At 43.3% G+C, this 22,306-nt stretch overlaps 1 protein-coding gene across 5 annotated transcripts; it reads right to left on the bottom strand.

Annotated features, from left to right (window-relative positions):
• Positions 1–1,338: 1,338 nt before the first annotated feature.
• Positions 1,339–22,078, bottom strand: LOC106571570 (leucine-rich repeat and fibronectin type-III domain-containing protein 5). Of its 5 annotated transcripts, none has more exons than XM_014144779.3 (7): positions 21,764–22,078; positions 21,589–21,688; positions 11,883–12,799; positions 11,382–11,556; positions 7,731–8,070; positions 3,385–3,685; positions 1,339–3,249 (listed from the first exon to the last, which is right to left on the bottom strand). In XM_014144779.3, exons 3-7 carry the CDS (start codon positions 12,771–12,773, stop codon positions 2,497–2,499), a joined length of 2,460 nt encoding a protein of 819 aa, XP_014000254.2. In that variant the 5' UTR covers positions 12,774–12,799; positions 21,589–21,688; positions 21,764–22,078; the 3' UTR covers positions 1,339–2,496. The 5 variants fall into 5 exon arrangements, with proteins under 5 accessions (XP_014000254.2, XP_014000256.2, XP_014000257.2 ...); XM_014144781.3 differs by having other exon boundaries at positions 21,589–21,616; XM_014144782.3 differs by lacking the exon at positions 21,589–21,688.
• Between the last annotated feature and the right edge of the window lie 228 nt (positions 22,079–22,306).

Below are 22,306 nucleotides of genomic sequence, written 5' to 3'. Positions count from 1 at the left end.
TGCTCTTTTCTCTGTTATTCTCTTTCTGGCCTCTCCCTCGCTTTCTTTACCTCCCCACTCTCCCCCTTTCTCAAGCATCCCTCTTTCTTCACCTCTTCCTCTCATTTTCCCTTTCCTCCTCTCTTGTTCTCTTTTCCCTCCTCTCTCTCTCTCTCTCTCTCCCTCTCTCTCTCCCTCCAGAAACTCTTGTATTATTATCACACACCTCTGGCACCCTCAAGAGACTGAGGGGACGTCCGGACCTGGCTCCTCCACTACACATTTTTAATCATGCATAATGAGAGAGAAATAATGATTAAAAGGCCTGGTCTGTTTGGATGACATGAATTAATATGTCTGACATATGCGCAGCACATCTTAACAAGCCTACTGTTTAATACTCAACTCTATTTTACCAGAGTTTCAGAGCGAAGGTAATGGGGTATATCTCTTTCTCAAGGTGCAGCTCTAATTCGGCGATGGAGTCAGTCAGACCACAGGAAAGAATCTATCCAGCGTCAAAAACCGCGGAGTCAGAGTGCATACTGTCTAACAGCAGATACAAATACTGATCGTATGATTGAAGTGAAATGGACCCCACTCTCCACGATCTGAAACATTACTGTGATTGCAGATTTGTTTCTCTGACTGCGAGGCCCATGGTGCCATGATTCCTACTGACCGACCGAGGCTGGAGTCTTTAACCTCTGCAGAGGGTTCTCTCTCTCTCTCTCTCCACCCCCCCTCTTTCTCGCTCTCTCTCTCTGACTGGTATCCTCGTCACGAGGCTCTCTCTGACTAGGAGTGTAGATATGCAGGCGGGTAGGGGGAGGGAGAGGGAAAGGGGGAGTCCCAGGTGACTAGCATGGCCTCTTTTCATAATTTGCTTCCCGTTGCCTTTGAACAAACACAGGAGCTGAGAGCAGAGATCTGTCCGAGGTTTACCGTTCTTTCTACTCTCAGTGAGAAGGAGGGGGGGATTAAAATGTTTTAAGATTATATTGAACCTTAAAAATCATTACAGATGAGGTGATTCTCCTGGCTGGCTCGCCAGAGAAAAATATATAATTTCTTTTGTCAGTCATGACACGAGATTGAAGATAGATTGCGATGGCAATCTATCTACTAAAATGTGGGCTACTGTGAACATTACGTCCTAGGTATCCCTCTGCATGTTCTGTTGCCAGACTTCAGAAGGGTTAGTGTTAGACGGTACCTGGAAAATGGAGCTAAAACTGAAATGACTTCTGCTGTGTCCTCAGTGTTGCATTTCATGTTATTGGACTTAAGAAAGCTACAGTAGATACCTGGCAAATGGATGTCACAAGCAATAACTGTACAGGTATTGTCTACATTAGATAGATTTTTCTCATTGGTTTATTTATACTGGTAAACATCAAACAGAAACAACAGCAAAATCAAGAGCCGACTTCTCATATAGCCTACTGTTTTGTGGCTTTCGTTTTCTCTTTACCCAACAAGTCAATTTACAACGGTTCTTGGCCTGACATGACAAATTATGTCTTAATAATAGTAAAAAAACATGAAAATGGACCACCAATCCTTTATCGAGCCCCATCCACCTGCTGACGTATTGGAATCGCGCCAGTCATCCTGTCTGTGTTGGTTTAGACTGTCATATCAGTTGCGACAGGAATCCTATGAGCGTGAGTCTTTATGTGTAATTACGTGATAAAAATGTATTGATTCAACTCGGAGGGCAGTATTAGGCTCAATCAACACCGACGGGCTGCCATGAATGTTGCATTCTGCTGTGTGTCTGGTGCGGCTTGATGAAAAGATCCAGCTCTGTCACTAGACTGAGGGGTGCGGCCCAAATGGCACCCTATTCTCTATATAGTGCAATACTTTCGACCAGAGCCATGGTCAAAAAGTACTGCACTATAGAGAATAGGGTGCCATTTGGGACACAGCCTGGGTACATTGTGTTCTACATCTCTGCACATTCACAATTCCTCCAAACGCCGCCAAGTTAATTAAGACATGTCACCAACTGTCTGAAAAACTGATGACAAGAAATATGTCCATTCATTGTCTACACAGTTATTGTAATCACTTTAAGTAACAGGCAATGTTATAACAAGCTTGATCATCCATCCCTTTTTCACCCTCTTCCTAAATGATGCTAGACTTCCAAGAATACTGCATTCAGTACCATATGAACACTTACGGGTGTATCGTGTTAGCCTATATGTTACACAACTCAACATTTTTGTACATGAAGTTGCTTTATACATTTTTTTGTGCCTTTCATCAAAGTTATATCCGAAGTCGCTATACAGATGACTTTGAGAGGATATTTGCTTTTTAGGTAGAAAAACAAATGTGAAACATTTGGCTTTTAAAACCCTGTTTTGCTGCCTTGTCTTCAGAAATACAAGAGGAATCTATGGGTCTTGTAGATAAAAGACAAGGCATAAAGTTACTGTATGCTCCACGACGGGTCACAAATCCAATCCAGTAAAACAAAGAACCGATAAGCCAGTAAAATCCAGATCATAGAGTGCTTTCGAGAAGCCACTCAGATCGGGACAGCTTGTCTCTGCCTCTGCGTATGTTTGCCATTGCACTCTCCAACGTGGGCATTTCTCCGCTCATGGACAGACTGCGTTTGGAGCACAAACTCCCGCCAGGTTTTGGCTGCTGCTGTACCAGGCTGACGTAGCAGCGCTCCTTGTACGAGTCCACGTTCAGCGAGTGCCGCCGGTTCACCCTCACACCCCCTGCTGGTACCGTCATGTAATGGTGGGAGGAGGCTCCAGGGGGGCGCGGCCGCCTAGCGACCGGCGTCCATTTTGTGGAACGGGCAGGAACAGGTACGGCCAAGGCGGCAGCCATTTTAGCTTCCGACGAGTTATTGCGGTTTGTGTTCTCTAACTCCACATCTGTCTGGCCTTCGGCTCGGCGGGCTTCTCCGGGTTTCAGATCCCCGGTGGCAGTGATATCGGCCCGTTTTTGCCTCAGGGTGACCGGGGAGGCAGGGTGCCAGGAGTGGCTGGCTGCGGAGGTAGAGACAGTGCAGTCGGGGATGGAGGGCTTGGTAGATGTGGTGGTTGGGGCTGGGGGTTGCTGCTGCTTGACCGGTTTACGAGGAGAAAGGGCCAACCTCAGAGACTCCTTGTCCTCCTTCTCTGGTTTCTCTGGCTGGAGGATCTGCTTGGACAGAGATTTGGACATGGCCTTGGGGACGCCACAGCCCTGCAACTGACCATCACTGCTCAGAGATGGGATCTCACCCATCTCCAAAGCCTTATGAAAGAGATTGAGAGAGATTTTATTAATCCCCAGGGAGAAATGACCTCAATATTCATCATCACATCTGTACAATACAAATAATCCAGAGACAATAGCCCCAAAGAAAAGAGTACTACTCAATACTCCTACCTTATCCTCATCGCCTTGGTTACACACTCGGTACCTCACGATGAGGAAGATGATGAAAGCTAAGACGGACGCCACGATGATCCCTCCGATGATGACCACGATGGTCCCTCCCAGGAACTGGGACTGCATGAAGTGGCAGCGGAGGTACTGTGGCTCGGTGGTGAAGCGGACACACCCCACCACTCGTGTGGCAGTCAGGGAGGTCACCAGGTCATCGTAGATGGCCAGCACACACAGGTCGTACTGTGTACCGGCCGCCAGGTTGTTCACCAGGATACTCTTACTACTCGAAGGGATCATTCTGAAAATACAGAAAGAGAGACGGTTAGTGTGGAATGAAAGAGGTGAGAGCATACTAGACCAACTGTAGACCAATTATACTGTACATTATATTGCAATAACAAAGAGCACAGGGCTATGGCCTGAAAATGGTAAGAGATGAGAGAATGCTATGAACAGCATTGTCATGGGTGGACGAGTAACAGTCGCAGGGATTCCAACGGTTAAAAAAAGAAAGTAGAATTGCTAATGTGCAGTGAAAGGGGTAAAAGATGAAAAATAATATTTTATTGTCCAAATGTGTCATTTTTACCCAACCCCCTGAGACACAAAAACACCCACTGAGAAGTCGGAGGCATTAAAGATGAAAGATTGTATGCACACCCATCTCTCAGAAGAGAAAGTCACAATAGATCCAATGGCTCGGTTGTTGGATCATGGTGCTGTGTGCTTGAAAGACCAGAGCTGTGGAATTTTTATTCCCAAATGGATCTCATACAATCAATATGCTGTATGTACAGTATTTGTTGACTGTAAGTCACTTTGAATAAAAGTGTGTTCTAAATGGTCACGTCATATTGCATCATGAAGATAAGCTCCAAATATGGAATGAAAGAGTTGCCGGATGAAAGAACATTGTGTACACTCAGTTCTCAGAAGGGGCCTGAAAGATCTTCAGAAGCTTTTTGTAACATTCTGCTTTCTCTTTCATCTCGGCTTCTCCTTACAACTCAGTGCTGACATTTTATTTTGATTCTGTTGATTAGGTATACTATATATACAAAAGTATTTGTATTTATTATGGACCCGCCAAGGCAGCAGCTACTAGCCTGGGGTCCAGTAAAATTAAGGCAATTTATACCATTTTAAAAACATTACAATACATTCACAGATATCACAACACTCTGTGTGCCCTCAGGCCCCTACTTAACCACTTCCACATATCTACAGTACAAACTCCATGTGTACGTGTGTGTATAGTGCGTATGTTAGTGTGTGTGTGTGTGTGTGTGTGTATGCAGGTGTATGTGTTGCTTCACAGTGCCCGCTGCTCCATAAGGTGTATTTTTATCCGTTTTTTAAATCTAATTTTACTGCTTGCATCAGTTACTTGATGTGGAATAGAGTTCCATGTAGTCATGGCTCTATGTAGTACTGTGCACCTCCCATAGTCTGTTCTGGACGTTGGGACTGTGAAGAGACCTCTTGTGGCATGTCTTGTGGGGTATGCATGGGTGTCTGAGCTGTGTGACAGTAGTTTAAACAGACAGCTCGGTGCATTCAACATGCCAATACCTCTCCTAAATACAAGTAGTGATGAAGTCAATCTCTCCTCCACTTTGAGCCAGGAGAGATTGACATGCATATTATTAATGTTAGCTCTCTGTGTACATCCAAGGGCCAGCCGTGCTGTCTTGTTCCGAGCCAATTGCAACTTTCATAAGTCCCTTTTTATGGCACCTGACCACACGACTGAACAGTAGTCCAGGTGCGACCAAACTAGGACCTGTAGGACCTGCCTTGTTGATAGTGTTGTTAAGAAGGCAGAGCACCGCTTTATTATGGACAGACTTCTCCCCATCTAAGGTACTGTTGTATCAATATGTTTTGACCATGACAGTTCACAATCTAGGGTTACTCCAAGCAGTTTAGTCACCTCAACTTGCTCAATTTCCACATTATTTATTACAACATTTAGTTGTGGTTTAGGGTTTAGTGAATGATTTGTCCCAAACACAATGCTTTTAGTTTTATAAATATTTAGGACTAACGTATTCCTTGCCACCCACCCTGAAACTAACTGCAGCTCTTTCTTAAGTGTTGCAGTCATTTCAGTCGCTGTAGTAGATGTATAGTGTTGAGTCATCCGCATACATAGACACATTGGCTTTACTCAAAGCCAGTGCCATGTCGTTTGTAAAGATTGAAAAAGGTAAGGGGCCTAGACAGCTGCCCTGGGGAATTCCTGATTCTACCTGGATTATGTTGGAAAGGCTTCCGTTAAAGAACAACCTCTGTGTTCTGTTAGACAGGTAACTCTTTATCCACAGTATAGCATGGGGTGTAAAGCCATAACACATACGTTTTTCCAGCAGCAGACTATGATCGATAATGTCAAAAGCTGCACTCAAGTCTAACAAAACAGCCCCCACAGTCTTTTTATCATCAATTTCTCTCAGCCAATCATCAGTCGCTTGTGTAAGTGCTGTGCTTGTTGAGTGTTCTTCCCTATAAGCTTGCTGAAAGTCTGTTGTCAATAGGTTTTCTGTAAAATAGCATTGTATCTGGTCAAAAAAAAATTTTTTCCCAAAAGTTTACTAAGGGTTGATAACAGGGTGATTGGCTGGCTATTTGAGCCCGTAAAGGGGGCTTTACTATTCTTAGGTAGCGAAATTACTTTTGCTTCCCTCCAGGCCTGGGGGCACACTTTATAGTAAGCTTAAATTGAAGATATGGCAAATAGGAGAGGCTATATCGTCTGCTATTATCCTCAGTAATTTTACATCCAAGTTGTCAGACCATGGAGGCTTTTCATTGTTGATAGACAACAATAATTTTTTCACCTCTTCCACACTCACTTTACGGAATTCTAAATTACAATACTTGTCTTTCATAACTTGGTCAGCTATACCTGGATGCGTAGTGTCAGCGTTTGTTGCTGGAATGTCATGCCTAAGATTGCTAATCTTGCCAATGAAAAAAATCATTAAAGTAGTTGGCAATATTAGTTGTTTTGTGATGAATTAATGATGGAGCTGATTTTGCCTTTTTTCCCCAAAGCTCCAAATCTTTTTACTATAATTCTTTATGTCATTTATCTTTATTTCATAGCGTATGTGGTCACCCCTTCAAATGAGTGGATTCGGTTATTTCAGCCACACCCGTTGCTGACAGGTGTATAAAATCGAGCTCACAGCCATTCAATCTCCATAGACAAACATTGGCAGTAGAATGGCCTTACTGAACAGCTCAGTGACTTTCAACGTTGCACCATCATAGGATGCCACCTTTCCAACAAGTCTGCCCTACTAGAGCTGCCCTGGTCAACTGTAAGTGCTGTTATTGTGAAGTGGAAATGTCTAGGAGCAACATGATTTTGGAATGAGATGTTCGACGAGCAGGTGTCTACATACTTTTGGTCATGTAGTGTACATGTTTTGTGTTGGGTCGTTCCACGAAATGAGTGCCTTTTGCGTCCCTTTGATATTTTAGGAAGAAAGCACAAATCTAGAATTTTAAAAGCCCTTTAAATGAAGTGCCCTTTAATATAGACTACATGGAAAATTCTATAAATATGTCCCTCATTTTAAGGTCATGAACTGAATTATTTTCAAAAGAAACATTGAACATCTAATAGTCAAATCATAGTGTAAAAGCAGGTGAGCTGGTTCTACTCTTTTTGGCCATTTCCTGGACTTTTTGTGGTGGAAAACGGAGCGAGTTGAGCAGAACACGTCAACCCTGTTACCCATAGATAGTAAAACATTTTTTGTCTGTCTATGTAATATTTTTTGTGAAGTTTGCATTCAATTGCCACTCCCTGTTACACACAACAAGCTTCCAATCCCCCTGTCACAAGGAGATTATGGAGAATTTAAGATAAAGTCATGAACACTGTTACTTTATTTGGCACTTAATAGGCACTTACTATAGTCATTTTTCTTATTTAAGAGATGGGAAAACATGTTTTTTTTATTAAGTTGAACATGACAGAATGTAAAAAATGTCTCCAAGTTATTCAGAAGGCACCTAATTGCTGGAATGACCCTGTACTGTGTACGTACTGCAACACACTGTACCAAGGTGACTTTGTATGTCACTGAACAAGAATGTCAGTAAATTAATTACTTCATGCGGTTAGAGTAACAGCCTGTCAAACAATGAAAATTTGCATATTTGACATTTGAATACATTTTTCAACAACATAAACACCCCTCAACACCATCAGGAATACTACAACAGACCATTGTGCCTAGTTCTTGTTAGTTCTCATTCGGTTCTGAGAGTCGAAATGAGGCATCAATATCAATCATCAAGAAACAGTCCCTACATAAGCCAAGGCTCACCTGTAAACCAGAGAGTCATCGTAGGTTCCGTTGTACTGGATCTGGAACATTCGGATGCCCGGTATACTCCTCTGGAAGTTGAACCTGACCATGACGGAGGTAGACGTTGCCTCAGTGATCACCACCTTCTTCTCCTGGCTCGTCTTCGTGTTTCCCAGTGGCACCATGCCTCCGCCTTCCCCACCACCACCCGTCCTCAATACCGTGGCGATATCAGAAGAACCTGGGTTCGGTTCCTTCTTCACAGTACCGTTGGTGATGTGTGGGAGTTTGACGATCACCAGGTCCACAGTTTGTTGAGCCTCCCCGGCCGGGTTGGAAGCAACACAGGTGAAGGAGCCTGATGGAGCGATTGAGAACGTACTTTTGTTTTTTTTACCAAATTTGTATTTTTTGTTAGGGGGGTTAAAGGTACATTATCCATGTTAAATTATATGTTTATTAAAACATGTACCTGTAGGCTGCTACTCAAAAGAAGAAATAAACCCAGTAAGAAAAACATAATGTTTACATGTTTACATATTTTTACAAAATACTTATCTCAAATATACAGTTGAAGTCAGAAGTTTACATACACTTAGGTTGGAGTCATTAAAACTCATTTTTCAACCACTCCACAAATTTCTTGTTAACAAACTATAGTTCTGGCAAGTTAGTTAGGACATCTACTTTGTGCATGACACAAGTCCTTTGTCCAACAATTGTTTACAGACAGATTATATCAATTATAATTCACTGTATCACAATTCCAGTGGGTCAGAAGTTTACATACACTAAGGTGACTGTGCCTTTAAACAGCTTGGAAAATTCCAGAAAATGATGTCATGGCTTTAGAAGTTTCTGATAGGCTAATTGACATAATTTGAGTCAATTGGAGGTGTACCTGTGGATGTATTTCAAGGCCTACCTTCAAACTCAGAGCCTCTTTGCTTGACATCATGGGAAAAATCAAAAGAAATCAGCCAAGACCTCAAAAAAAAAAATTGTACACCTCCACAAGTCTGGTTCATCCTTGGGAGCAATTTCCAAACGCCTGAAGGTACCACGTTCATCTGTACAAACAATAGTACGCAAGTATAAACACCATGGGACCATGCAGCCGTCATACCGCTCAGGAAGGAGACACGTTCTGTCTCCTAGAGATGAACGTACTTTGGTGCGAAAAGTGCAAATCAATCCCAGAACAACAGCAAAGGACCTTGTGAAGATGCTGGAGAAAACAGGTACAAAAGTATCTATATCCACAGTAAAACAAGTCCTATATCGACATAACCGGAAAGGCCGCTCAGCAAGGAAGAAGCCAAGAAAGAAGGAAGAAGACAAAACCGCCATAAAAAAGCCAGACTACGGTTTGCAACTGCACATGGGGACAAAGATCGTACTTTTTGGAGAAATGTCCTCTGGTCTGATGAAACAAAAATACAACTGTTTGGCCATAATGACCATCAATATGTTTGAAAGGAAAAGGGGGAGGCTTGCAAGACGAAGAACACCATCCCAACCGTGAAGCACGGGGGGTGGCAGCATCATGTTGTGGGGGTGCTTTGCTGCAGGAGGGACTGGTGCACTTCACAAAATAGATGGCACCATGAGGATGGAAAATTATGTGGATATATTGAAGCAACATCTCAAGACATCAGTCAAGAAGTTAAAGCTAGGTCGCAAATGGGTCTTCCAAATGGACAACCCCAAGCATACTTCCAAAGTTGTGGAAAAATGGCTTAAGGACAACAACTACCACCAATACCAACGCATCAATAATTTTGCACGGCCAATTTTTCAGTTTTTTATTTGTTAAAAAAGTTTGAAATATCCAATAAATTTCGTTCCACTTTATAATTGTGTCCCACTTGTTGTTGATTCTTCACAAACAATTAGTTTTATATCTTTATGTTTGAAGCCTGAAATGTGGCAAAAGGTCGAAAAGTTCAAGGGGGCCGAATACTTTCGCAAGGCACTGTATTTGGCAAAGGTCTATGTAAACTTCCGACTTCAACTGTATATACTGTATTCTGTCCTATTCTACTGTATCTTAGACTATGCCGCTCTGACATTGCTCATTCCTTTACTTTAGATTATGTGTATTGTTAGATAATACTTGTTATATATTACTGCACTGTTGGAGCAAGAAACACAAGCATTTTGCTACAGCCGCAATAACATCTGCTAAACACGTGTATGGGACAAATACAATTTGATTTGATTTACAGCGTTTAAGTGATAATAAATTCCGTATAAACAGGAAAAGCAAAACAAAAAAATAAGTAGGCCTCCAGCCCAACCTCCCATCCCATTCCCCAACCCCACCCAGCCAACATGTCTCCATCCAACCGGCCCCACCCCTTACCCCCACTACCATAAATCATGTGAAGGAAAAGCAGGCAACAAGTGCTCAGCATATGTGGGAACTCCTTTAAGACTGTTGGAAAAGCATTCCAGGTGACTACCTCATGAAGCTGGTTGAGAGAATGCCAAGAGTGTGCAACGCTGTCATTAAGGCAAAGGGTGGCTACTTTAAATAATCTTAAATATATTTTGATGTTTATCCCTTTTTTTGGTTACTACATGATTCCATGTGTTATTTCATTGTTTTGATGTATTCAGTATTATTCTACAATGAAAATAGTAAAAATAAAGAAAAACCCTTGAATGAGTCGGTGTGTCCAAACTTTCTATAGAGAGAGAGATAGAGAGATAGATAGATGTGTTGGGCTTTAGCCAAGATTATTCTTTACAGAGTCAAGTATTTTGTCCAGGACTCAATTGTTCCTTGACTAGCACCATTCATTCTCGCTGTCGTTAATTCTAATGTTATAGCTTCTAATAGTAACTGTACTTACTTATGAATTGGAAGAGAGTGAGGTGATTGCAATCTAAGAGCCAACATCTTTTTTTGCAGCAGCAGTAATCGTCTTTGATTGATTGAGAGATTCAAGGAGCTATCATCGTTAAGTAACTTAATAGATGCAAAGCATTGAATATTTACATTCATGCAATTCAAAATGAATTTCGTGACTTTTCCGCAGAAGCATTTAACTGCAGGGCACTCCCACATCATACGGAGGAATGTGCCTAGCTGATTTAGGGGACACAATGAACAGTTGCTGTTAAATACAGTGTGTAAACAAACTTAAAATGTATACGTTTATGGTTCGGTTACAGGATGCCAAAGTCATATTTTTCCATATTCTGCTCAAGTTAAACGGTTGTTCAGATTAAAAAAGTTGTTTATATATTATAGAGATCAGTCCTTTTCGAGAGCACAGATCAATTATTTATAAATCCCATCATTGGACGGTTCAGTATTTGGGTTTCCCAATGGACTCTATAGGCCAGCATTGCTGTAAATATATAAATAAATGATTTGCCTGGTAATGTGTGAAATATTGGCGTATGGGCGTATGGATAATTGTTTTTCAATGTTGAAACTTTAACATTGACAACTCTATGAACATTTATTAGCTTTTCTGTTTCCTTTAAAATAAAAGGGAGAACTAAATGTAATGTGAGAACAGAGTTCATCGTAGGATCATTTTGATTCAGATTAAATTTGTCTGAAAAATCTGACCTCAGGGCCTAGTGAAAAACCAGAACATACAAACAGAAACACTCAGCATAGTCTACCACAACAGACGTTTCAATGACACCCACCTGAGTCCTTCACAGTGGTGATGAGGATGTCCAGAGTCCCGTCACTGTGCACCACAGCCCGGGAGGAACTGGACATGAGCCGGCCGTCTGGCGCAATCCAGTGGATGATGGGGTCCGGGTCGCCCCTGGCCTTACAGCGCAGAGCTACACTCTGACCCTCCAGTGCTCGCAGCTCCTGGAGGCGGTTAGATGGTGGTAGGGTTAACGATATTACCGTGATAGGTATTGAATTATCGTGATTAAAACAGTTATCGTGGTTAGCAACAGCATGATTATCGATGTTTGACAATTATTGCAATAAATGTGTTTATTCTGGAAAGGGATGACATGATGATCAATATTTCATGAATTATCATGTTAACAAAGTGTGTTCAGTGATATACATGATAGTTACTTTTTGTCAGTGTCAAATAGCATGACAAAAACAGTTGTAATGCTTCTGTTATCACTGGATTATTGCAGTAGTATTGACAAATGATCTTATTATCATCTCAGCCTTACCTGGGAGTGTCTGGTGATGAGAGGCGGCTCACAGAGGAACTCTTCTTCAGACACGGTCCAGAAGTACCGTCCAGCCAGGTGCTGCGGAGCCGCACACGTCTCCAGATCATCCTCCCGCCTTAGCCTCCTCAGCCATAGCAGCTCACAGTTACACCTCAGTGGGTTCCCCCCAAAACTCAACGCGAATGACGACGGACCCATGCTTCCTGACGTGGCCAGAACCCCAGCCCGCTGGAACACAGGGTCTGGCGGAAGCTTCTGGAGCTTGTTGGAGGTGACGTCAAGCCGTTTGAGCTTCTGCAGGCCGGAGAAGGTTCCTATAGGGATGTAGCTAAGCATGTTGTGGTCCAAGCCCAGGGTGTGGAGGCTGGTCATTCTCTGGATAGCCACCCAGGGGGTGCTTTCTAAGTTGTTGTAGGACAGATCTAACTCCTCTAGAGCCGTGAGATCATTGAAGGCCCCAATGTGGATATGAATCAGTTGGTTGTTGTTAAGAATGAGATGGTGAAGTTTGGACATCCCGCTGAAGGTGTCGTTGGTGAGCCTCGTCAGACGGTTGCTGTCCAAGTGCAAGGCCCTGAGGTTCTCCAGATCTTTAAAGGCGTGAGGCGAGATGGAACCGATGGTGTTCCGAGACAACGTCAGGTCCTGAAGCTTGGTCATGTTGGCAAAGTCCCGCTGTTTGATGCTCGTGACGAAGTTGTCGCCCAGACGCATCTCGACGGTGTGCCGGTCGATGTTTGGCGGGACGAAGAGGAGGCCCTTCTTGTCGCAGAGGGTTGCCAGGTTGGGGTTGAGCATTTGGCAGACACAGCGTTTTGGGCACAACTGGACCTTGTGGGCCTTTACAGCCATGCCAAGGACCATCAGGTAAACTAGCAGGGTCTCCATCAGGCTTTCCAGTCAGGCTAACACACCTGGCCAGATAAGAGAGAGAAAGAATTGTAATATCCTACATGGAGTTGGATAGAAATAACCCCAAGACACTGATCTAAGGTAATTTCCGCCTAAATATGAGACAACATAGAAAGGATTTTAATTACATGCAGTTGGATTAAGTTTCACCAGACTGATCTAAGGTCCGTTTTTTTTTCTCCTGATAGGATGGCTGCGTACGCTGAAGTAGAGACTGGAGAGAAAAGATTGTATTTGTTCATTTGGGTACAGCTACACTTCCTGGATCCTGGGGTCCACACAAATCGCAAAACAAAGCAATCATATGCACCCACACAAAAACAACGAAGTAGAGACGAGAGAGACAGAATTGTATTTGGATTTCCATTAGCTGTTACTTTATCCAGAGCTACTCTTCCTGGGGTTCAGACAAAACGGAACAAAACAATCATACACCCAGACAAAAACAATGCCAGAGACAAGTATTCTATTCTGAATCCCGAGACCTTAGAAAAAGACCTCTGCAGGTAGTCTAGTGAGTAGCGGGGGATACTGCAGCTGGAGTGCAGAGAGAGTTTGCCTAACGACACGTGAAATACTGCTCATAATGACTTATATAACTCCTTCTTCTTGGCTACGTGTACAGTAAACATGAATCTACCATGATGAATCTACCATGCGTCTCATGGTTTTTGATTATGGGAGGAAGGTGCAATGTCCAACGCCTAAAGATCTCACAACAACAGCACAACTCGAAGCCTTTAGACACAGAATGTGATATCTGTTTTTATCATCATTGGTTTTTCTTTGGTCCTCGGGTGGCAGGTAGCCTAGTGGTTAGAGCGTTGGGCCAGTAACCGTAAGATTGCTGGATTGAATCCCTGTGCTGACAAAGGTAAAAATATGTTGTTCTACCCCTGAACAAGACAGTTAATCTACTGTTCCCTGGTAAGCTGTCATTGTAAATAAGAATTGATTCTTAACTGACTCGCCTGGTTGAATAAAAAATGTTTTAAATAACTGAGGTTATATCTCTGTGTCTTAAATAATGTGTCAGTATAAATGCGTTTTTAGCTGACTAAAAGCCTGGAAGCTCTCTGTACACCTTCAAAAGATTTTTCCACCTGCAGCTTTTGATATAGAATCTGTAAAACAATAACCTTAACTGTCAAAATAGTTTGAGGAATTTAAAGAATGTCTCGAAATGCTCAGAATGTGTCAGGGAATAAAGAATTCTGCAGATGGAACATGAGTGACAAACTGCCATGGGGGAACGTTCTGTTGCAACGCTAACGGAGACTGAGGCCTGGTGGGAACATAGTGACAACACCTGTCATCTGACAGCTGTAAAACACATCCCAGCCTGACGACTAAAGGAAAAAGGTTGCCGCCTAAGAGTGTGCGGCCGACAATAAAAACGGGAACACAGTGGTATCATTTTAGGGAGAGCAGAGCACACACTGTCTCCCTGGTCTGACATTTCAATGAACGCCACGCTACATAAAAATCCCACTTTTCTTGGAGAACAGGTTTATGCCCTTGTTTTATAGGGCGTTTTACACGACTGAGTAACAGTTATAGAAATGTGTTGACTCTCTGTCCTATGTTGACTGCTTGGGTGGCTGGTGCTGGTGAGAGTTGAGTAGTAGGCCTAGCAGTGAGGGCCGAAGTAAGTCGATGACAAATGGGCTGTGGTGTAATTGTTAAATGGACAAGTTATGACACTCCTTAAGCACAGCAAACGACCGCCAGATCGTGACCCAAACTGAGGAAAGACGGCTTGTGGTGTGTGGCTGTGGGTGTGTGTGTGTATGTGTGTGTGTGTGTGTGTGTTGAGGGGTTAGGTGTTTGTCGGTTTTTGTGATAGTGGTTGCGTGTGTAGGTGGGTTTGCATGTGTGTAGGTGTGTGTGCTTTTCTGTGTGTGAAAGACAGATAGCGAGTTAGTATGCGTGTGAGTGTGTGTTTATGCGTGCGTCTCAACCAACCTTCTGCTTTGCTCTGGATGGCACAGCCTCTGGATGTGCAATGAGGCAGAGAGGACCTGCTCCTTCCCGACTCAAATGGCAATGGAGACGCAATATTGATTCACTCCGTAGAGATGGGGCTTTTTTCGCCGGTGATAACTCAGCCAAACGTGAAGAGAATGGTTGAGACGGTTATCACTGCGAAATTCGTTTTGTGAGGACAAAAGTACAACCCCATCGCCAAGACATGATGAGCAGCAGGAAATACATGTCGGCGCCTGTCTCCCTTATTTGCATTTAATTACGGTGGGGTTTCTACACAGCAATTTGCATAGCAGGTCACATTCATCCCCTAGATGAACAAATAACTAGATAATCAATCAATGATTTAATCAATGCTTTACGCAACCTTAGAATGTCAAACCTTAGATAATATAGATAATATAGAGAACACTTTCAGACACACACACACATATGCACACGGGTGGATTTTTCCTAATAGAAAGCGGCTTGGTAGACATCAACCTTTACAGTGACACTCAAGCGAAATGGCAGCAGCAGAGGCATACTACTGTTTTAGCGGAGGATATCTATGCTCTCCCTGGGGCAGCGATCATCCAGAAAAGCCTTATACAGCATCCTACAAACACACACTCTCTCTCTCTCACACACACACATAAACACACACTTCTGCAGCAGGCAGGCAGCTGGGCCAGTTGGGTCATGAGGGATCTGTTTTCAGATGGTCTAACGTATGCTGGGCCTCATATAGAGAAAGCCTCTACTGCATCATCACATTGCTGCTGGGCTTTGGGCTTGGAACCGAGGGAGGGGGGGAGAGAGTGAGAGTGAGAGAGAGAGTGAGAGAGAGAGTGAGAGTGAGAGTGAGAGTGAGAGTGAGAGTGAGAGTGAGAGTGAGAGTGAGAGTGAGAGTGAGAGTGAGAGTGAGAGTGAGAGTGAGAGAGAGTGAGAGTGAGAGTGAGAGTGAGAGAGAGTGAGAGAGAGAGAGAGAGAGAGGAAACTAATGCTTGTCGTGCCTACAGACGGAACTTCTGCGTAGTGGCACTGTCTCACCTAGGTACTGCAGAGACACAGCTAGATACTGCATTCTCCATCGGAAGCTAAATGCTTCAGTACATGTATTGAGGTTGTGGTATGAAACTGATGTTTCATATTTTATAAGGAGAAACACATTAGGGGCTTGGTAGCATTACAGATACCCTCATGCTGATATAAACACTCTGATTTGTTGACCAGGAGGGAATTGTTCACCACATGAAATGAGTTAGTGTTTGATTAAAAACATTCCTTAATTAAACTGGCAAATTGGTGTTGAATGGTTTAAGTATGTCCTGAACACACCATCAGCCTATGTGTGTGTGTGTACGCGTGCGTGCGTGTGTGTGTGTGTGTGTGCGCGCACATGCGAGAGCGAGTCAGAGCGAGAGTATGTGTGGGTGTGTGAGACAGAGAGTGTGTGTTTGTTGGAATACCAATTTACATCAGTGTCTGCCAACGCGATGTGCTAGGTCTAGGGTGACATCCTTGATACCATGGCAACACCAAAACCTCACTTTGGGATGGCATGTATTTAAAGGTTCATTCTCAGACAACCTAATCCTGCGTTGAGTCAGTACTATTGTCCCACAGATTTCATTGGCCTGTTGGATTCTAGTGCTGCTACGGCAGGTCCATAAATAATATCTGGTGGTTTGTTTGCCATTGGGGTCGTACTTTGATGAGGTCTGAATTATAGAGGAAAAGGTCAATTACATTTAGCGTTGCCTAATGAATGGGGTGACTGAATCCAACTGATCTTATAGCTCTCTCTCTATCGCTCTCTCGCTCTCTCTTCCTCTCTCACTCACACACACCGTCAGATCGATCTACACAGAGGCATAAAATAATGCTTCAATCCTTTCATTTTCTTCCCATCGATGTTAGATGGGTACCGTAGGTCACATGGCTGAGGCGACCTAAACCGTGGATGTAATGAGCTGCCAGCTCCGTTCTCCAGTTGAGATCCCAAAGAACTGTGAGGTCTGAGGTGGCACTAGTTCCGTTTCAGAATGAAGAGGGGCGTCTTAGCAAGCTGAGTGAACAGGCCCCTCTCTATCAATACAATTGTCTTCAGTGCTTTTAGAGTCTTCTTTTTTGGTGTGAACCCTCCTTTTCCCTTTGGCGTGTAGATCCAAAAATGCATCTGTTGTTTTTCACCTTTTCGAGGGAATAGATTGTTTCTCCTGGCAAATACATCCAATCCTATGAGCCGAATAATCAATAGGCCCACTGTTTGTCCCTCCCCCCCCCCCCCCCCCCTTTCTTACAGAATATGTTGTGCGTTCAGCAAAGCTACTGTGAGGTAAGCAATGTAAATTAGGTCGATGTGCTCACTCTACTGTAGCCCAAGCCACAGCTCCTTGGATGCGTTGGTGGTGGAAGGATCTATACTAACTACACACCTCTCTCTTTTTAGACTATGAATCATGTCAGTGAAAGACATAAGCATTGCCTTCAATGAAAAGGCTACGCCACGATGAATGTTTCGGCGTGATATTGAATGTTGTGATCAGAGAGCGTTGTAGACTTTCGAGCAGTCAGCAAACAGCAGCATTATAATCAGGCCTACAGGGTGCTTTGGTGTGGCAGTTACAATGGTGCCTCAGGCTACCATGAATAATAGAATAGATGATAACCAACACCCGACATAAAAAGATGAAACACGTTTATAAGTCATTAGGGCCACATATTCACATTGCAGAGACCTGTATCATCATACATCTGTACTGAACTGTACCTCGTCCAGCCTTTCACTGGGCTACTCAACCCAGGCTGTTTTATTATAGGCAATAGACTACAACAAGATAAAAAGTGAATACCTGATGCCTCATTTGCATTCCAGCAAGGGCTGTTTACGGCTAATGTTTTGTTTGTGGTCACATTTCATTCTCTCTTACCACTCTGCAAGTTATTTCGGTTGGACTGACAAGAACTCATATAATGTCTGAGCACAAGTGCAGTCATTTCACATCTTAATTCAATCTGATGTGATCCACCATGCATCTGTAAGTGGACAAGACGATAATTGGTACATTACATGATTTTCGGTTTCAACTGGACAAAAAAAATAATAATACTCTGCATGCAATACATGCATAAATACAATTATGTAATCTGACCGCTTTGCTTATCATCTGAAGGATTTTTTTGACCTTGCGGTGTTATAGCCTAGCTTTTCAAAGATCTAGGCGCATGACAGCTGTCTTTTGGAGATTCCTCACCTTTTCAGATACCCCGCCGTGAGAGAGGCAATGAGGATGTGAGCCTAATTGCAGTAAAAACCGTACTGCTGCTCCCCATGCAATTTCTTCAAAGCCGATTAACCAAAAGAGTTCAACAGCAATGCGATGCATTTAATGCTATAAAAAAATATTGCTTAAAGTTTACCTTGAAGACGGAGCATCAGCCCTGTTCAATCTGGGGTAGTAGGCCTACCACGTAAATTCTTCCGCAAATGCTGTTATGAGCGCCAAAACATTTTGACAGAATTCTATGTAATGTAAATGGTGGTTCCTTGAGCCGACTCAGGTCTCCCAAAAAATGTGCGCTGGATCCTAATATAGTCTGTGAGAATGGCCTTCGAAACCAGCGATGCCCTTCAAGAAATCCATGACCATAGAAAGCAACATTCCAACGCCTTACTTACTTCCCCCGGTGTATCTACGTGGGAAATGCTCACTGGATGTTGGCTATCTAAAAGAAAACTGCAGGCGGATGAGGTCCCGCTATCGCTTTGAGTCTACAGCTTTCCAGCTACACCACAGAGGATTGCCTCTGCGCACTCGGACGGCATGAACCGTTTAATAGCAGAGAAAACGCCTTTGTAGCGATACGGCGCTGTCTACTGACTGCTGGTGCTGCATTCGGATCGCGTAGAAGGTCCGCCGGTGACATGCGGGCTCAAAGCAACCTAGTCAGACTGACACCCCGCTAGATCCCCTCTGTCCTCCGGTCCGGGCGTTACACAAGTCGTGGACTATACTATCAACCTTTCCCCGCCAGCGAGCCAGCTCAATTTCGCGGGTGACCAGAGGTGCACTGCTGTGCTTGGAATGGTAATCGAGGGCGCCCCCCAGCACTAGGGCCATTTGTGCATTCATCCACAGACAGACAGTTGCAATGCCTCCCAGCACAATCTTGCACCTGTATACTGATTCTTTAAATTAGTAGGCTGTATGAACTCAGCTTCACATCTGACAATGCAGTGTCCCTATAGTAGGCTATGTGGAAATACTGTATTAATCACCATGCTGTTATTCATTTATCATCACAATGATTATGAGCTTAACACATTTATGAGAGCGTCTGCTAAATGACTTAAATGTAAATGTAAATGAGCAATCATTAAGCTCAATGATTTGATACAGTGACATACAAACACAATTTAAGAATTGACCTGCTGCAGGCACCTCTGCAAACAAGTAAGCACACAAATAACCAAAAATGTATAGGCTATTGAACATGTGGTGAAATAATAGCCTTAAAATGTGTATGATCTATTGGCAAACTGAAAAATGACCATATATATATATATATATATATATATGCTAATTTCAAAAGCTTTCAAGAGATACCCAGGTAGCTGGGTAGCAACATGACTACTTCTGCATTCATTAAGGTCACAAGAAAATGACAGGTTGGCTGTAACCATCTTGGCACTCTCTGCCCTGTCTCTGGCACCCACTCCCCAGGCTAAAGCACAGGGCTAGCCAAAGGCTACTGCTGCTGTGGTTATGTAACGGAGGTGGTTCGGTGAATCACAACCTTTGCTTGAGACCTAAATACTTGTGTTAGCTACCTGAGCTAATGTCTCGGTTTCTAGCCCCGCAGGCTTACACGGTATTGTGACGTGCCTGAAGATGACCTGGGATGATACATCGTAGGTCATGTCATCTTCTGATCTTATTCTGCACTTCTTCACGTTGACAAAGCCCATGTGTGATCTCTAAATGCATTCTCTTAACAGGAAATATCATCGGACTCATTGTTTTTGTCCTCAAAACAAAACCTTTCCTGCCTCTTAGCCCAGCTCCTCATAATTCACAAGGTGTTGGGTTTCATCTACTACAGCACTGCACTAAGGAGTTCTACTGCGAATCAATATATAGCCTCATTCAGCCACTGTATACAGGCAGGGTTCAGATCAATAGAGACAATGTATGCCCAAGGTGTTGGAATGAAGGAATCTATGGTGATTCCAGGAGCCTTTGCAGTTTTCGTCTGTCTAATATATTCTTTAGAATGCAGAAAATGACATCCTGTTGTTGTATCTTTCATTACCTAGTTAATCAATAAAGGACATTGTGACAAGGCAACTGTGTTCCACTTGTTCACGGACCAATGGAGTATTAATATTCTCCAATCAAACCTTCATACTCTATTGGACCACGAATAAGTGGTAAATCTGGAGGTGGAAGAAACGCAAGCCTGGTTCGGCGAAGTGCTGGCTAGCGGAGTAGAAGATTTTAGAAAGAAAACGAGAATAAGTGGAACATAGTCTTGGGCCCTTGGCTAAGGATATGTATCTGTTTTGCATACTATGCCAGGAGGTCTGGACCCTATTGGCACACGTGGTAGTATAATAACTACAGGGTCATAGTCCTAAGCCCTGCACTGAACCAGGTGTTACTCCTCAATCACTATGATATTACAAATGAAATAATCAGAAAAACATTAACACACACTCCAGAACACCAATTTAATCACAAAGCGCCTTGTCGTTACAATCAATGTCAACATCAACATCTGTAATTGATTGGAACATTATTGCTTCATCATTCACAACTAAACCACTCCTCCCTCCAAGGGCAAACTGCAACGCATTGTCCGGTCTGCGGAGAGGGTCATCGGCTGCCACCTGCCCTCCATCGAGGCGTGCAGGAAAGATCATTGCCGACCCCGCCCACCCCAGACACCCCCTCTGGTAAACGGTTCAGGGCAATCATGACCGAAACAACCTGACAGCTGAACAGTTGATCTGCGATGCTGTGGCTCCACATCGGCTCTAAAATCCCCAGCAGCTCACGCACATAGGCAGAGATGGGGGGGGGGGGGGGGGGGGGGGGGTACAGGGAGGAGCTGAGCCAAACCATAGGCTAGATCTAAGGGTCATATTCAGTAGGGTACGTTGTAGAATCTTCAGATAGAAATGTATTGTATTTTAGAATAGACATGTCCCTCTGAAATGTACAGAGTGAGGAAAAAATGGCAGCTCTATTCATAGTATTTCTATCTGAAATGTTCAGTAGGTTGCACCCTTCTATTTACAGGAATGTTCAGGTGTGCTTGAAATGTAGGGATAACCCTAACTTAATAAAAGGCTATAAATGATGACATTAGAAATATAAACTCAGGGTCCAGTTTAGATGCTACCCTCGTTAGTTGGCCTATGAAATATGAATTATTCTCAGTGCTGAATCTGATTGTCTGCTGGCTGTGTATGATATATCATGTTGTGCGACCCATCTTGAATAATTAGCCTACCACTGAGATGGGAAGATTGCCCAATGTTTTCTTATTTGGGTTGGAACAATCCTGCATACATTCATGGTGGCGCTTCCAGGACATTTTGGTGCCTTAATGCAGAGATTACTGTAGTCTAGCCTATTTCTACTTTACATTCAGACCTTTTCAATCAACATCACTCTACTGAAATTGCTATAAGGATCCAATGCAGGCTTAGAATCTGAAAGCTTCTCGGCTTCATTTCCTTTTACCATCATATCCTCAAAGTCTGTGATTCCTAATCTTGACAGATAATGGCAATTTACATAAATAAGCTTTTTACCTGTGATGAGGTTCTCGGTGAAACAGGCCTGGGTTGGATAAAGACAGAGTCGTTGACTAGTCGCCATCAGCAAAGTGGACCGCTGTACACTAATGTTAGGCTATCAAAATGGAAAAGTTATTTGGCATTGTAAAGAAATGAGTAACTTCATAAAACAAGGTGATAGTTCACTCACTGTATAATGTGGATATCCTAAGGATCCTATGCATTTTGTCAAGGCCTGACAACTCCAGTGAAGGAACGCCATGTTGCCTGTGTGTTTGTGTGTGTGTGCGTGGTATCATAGAAACGGTCACATGTCAAGCTAGGTTGAAAGAGTTTATGTCATCTTCAACCTAGCTGTAAGGAAAGAAGCCAACGTAGCTCAGTCACAGTTTTCCATTGGGTCAAATGACTTTGCTCACGCCTAAATATAACATGTTAGGTATAGAAATAGGTTAAAATGCTTCCTGATGGCTCTGTTGGATAAGAAAAAAATGCGTAAGGTAAAATGATGGACTCAATTTTGCACCAATGAAAGACATGTAACAGAGCTGGGGCGGGCACTAATTGCAAGGGTAAATTATTTTGCATGGCTCGGTGCCCTGGGTACTTAGAGTTTATACATTTTAGACCATTCCATTGGTCCTTACGTGAAATCCACTCAACCGGAATACCGGACCGTGTAAATTTGCCCAATGTCAACGACGTCTGGTCCGGATCATGAAAGGCCAGCCAA

Source organism: Salmo salar, chromosome 15 (assembly GCF_965601325.2).
Source record: "Salmo salar chromosome 15, fSalSal1, whole genome shotgun sequence".
In the NCBI taxonomy this organism is placed as follows: Eukaryota; Metazoa; Chordata; class Actinopteri; order Salmoniformes; family Salmonidae; genus Salmo; species Salmo salar.
This window is presented reverse-complemented; position numbering and strand designations above follow the sequence as displayed.

Coding starts and splice junctions, on each gene's coding strand:
- LOC106571570 (XM_014144779.3), bottom strand. CDS start 12,773: ATGGAGACCCTGCTAGTTTACCTGATGGTCCTTGGCATGGCTGTAAAG. Junction 3,686..7,730: donor GATGACTCTCTGGTTTACAG/GTGAGCCTTGGC, acceptor CTGTATTTTCAG/AATGATCCCTTCGAGTAGTA. Junction 3,250..3,384: donor ACCAAGGCGATGAGGATAAG/GTAGGAGTATTG, acceptor CTCTTTCATAAG/GCTTTGGAGATGGGTGAGAT.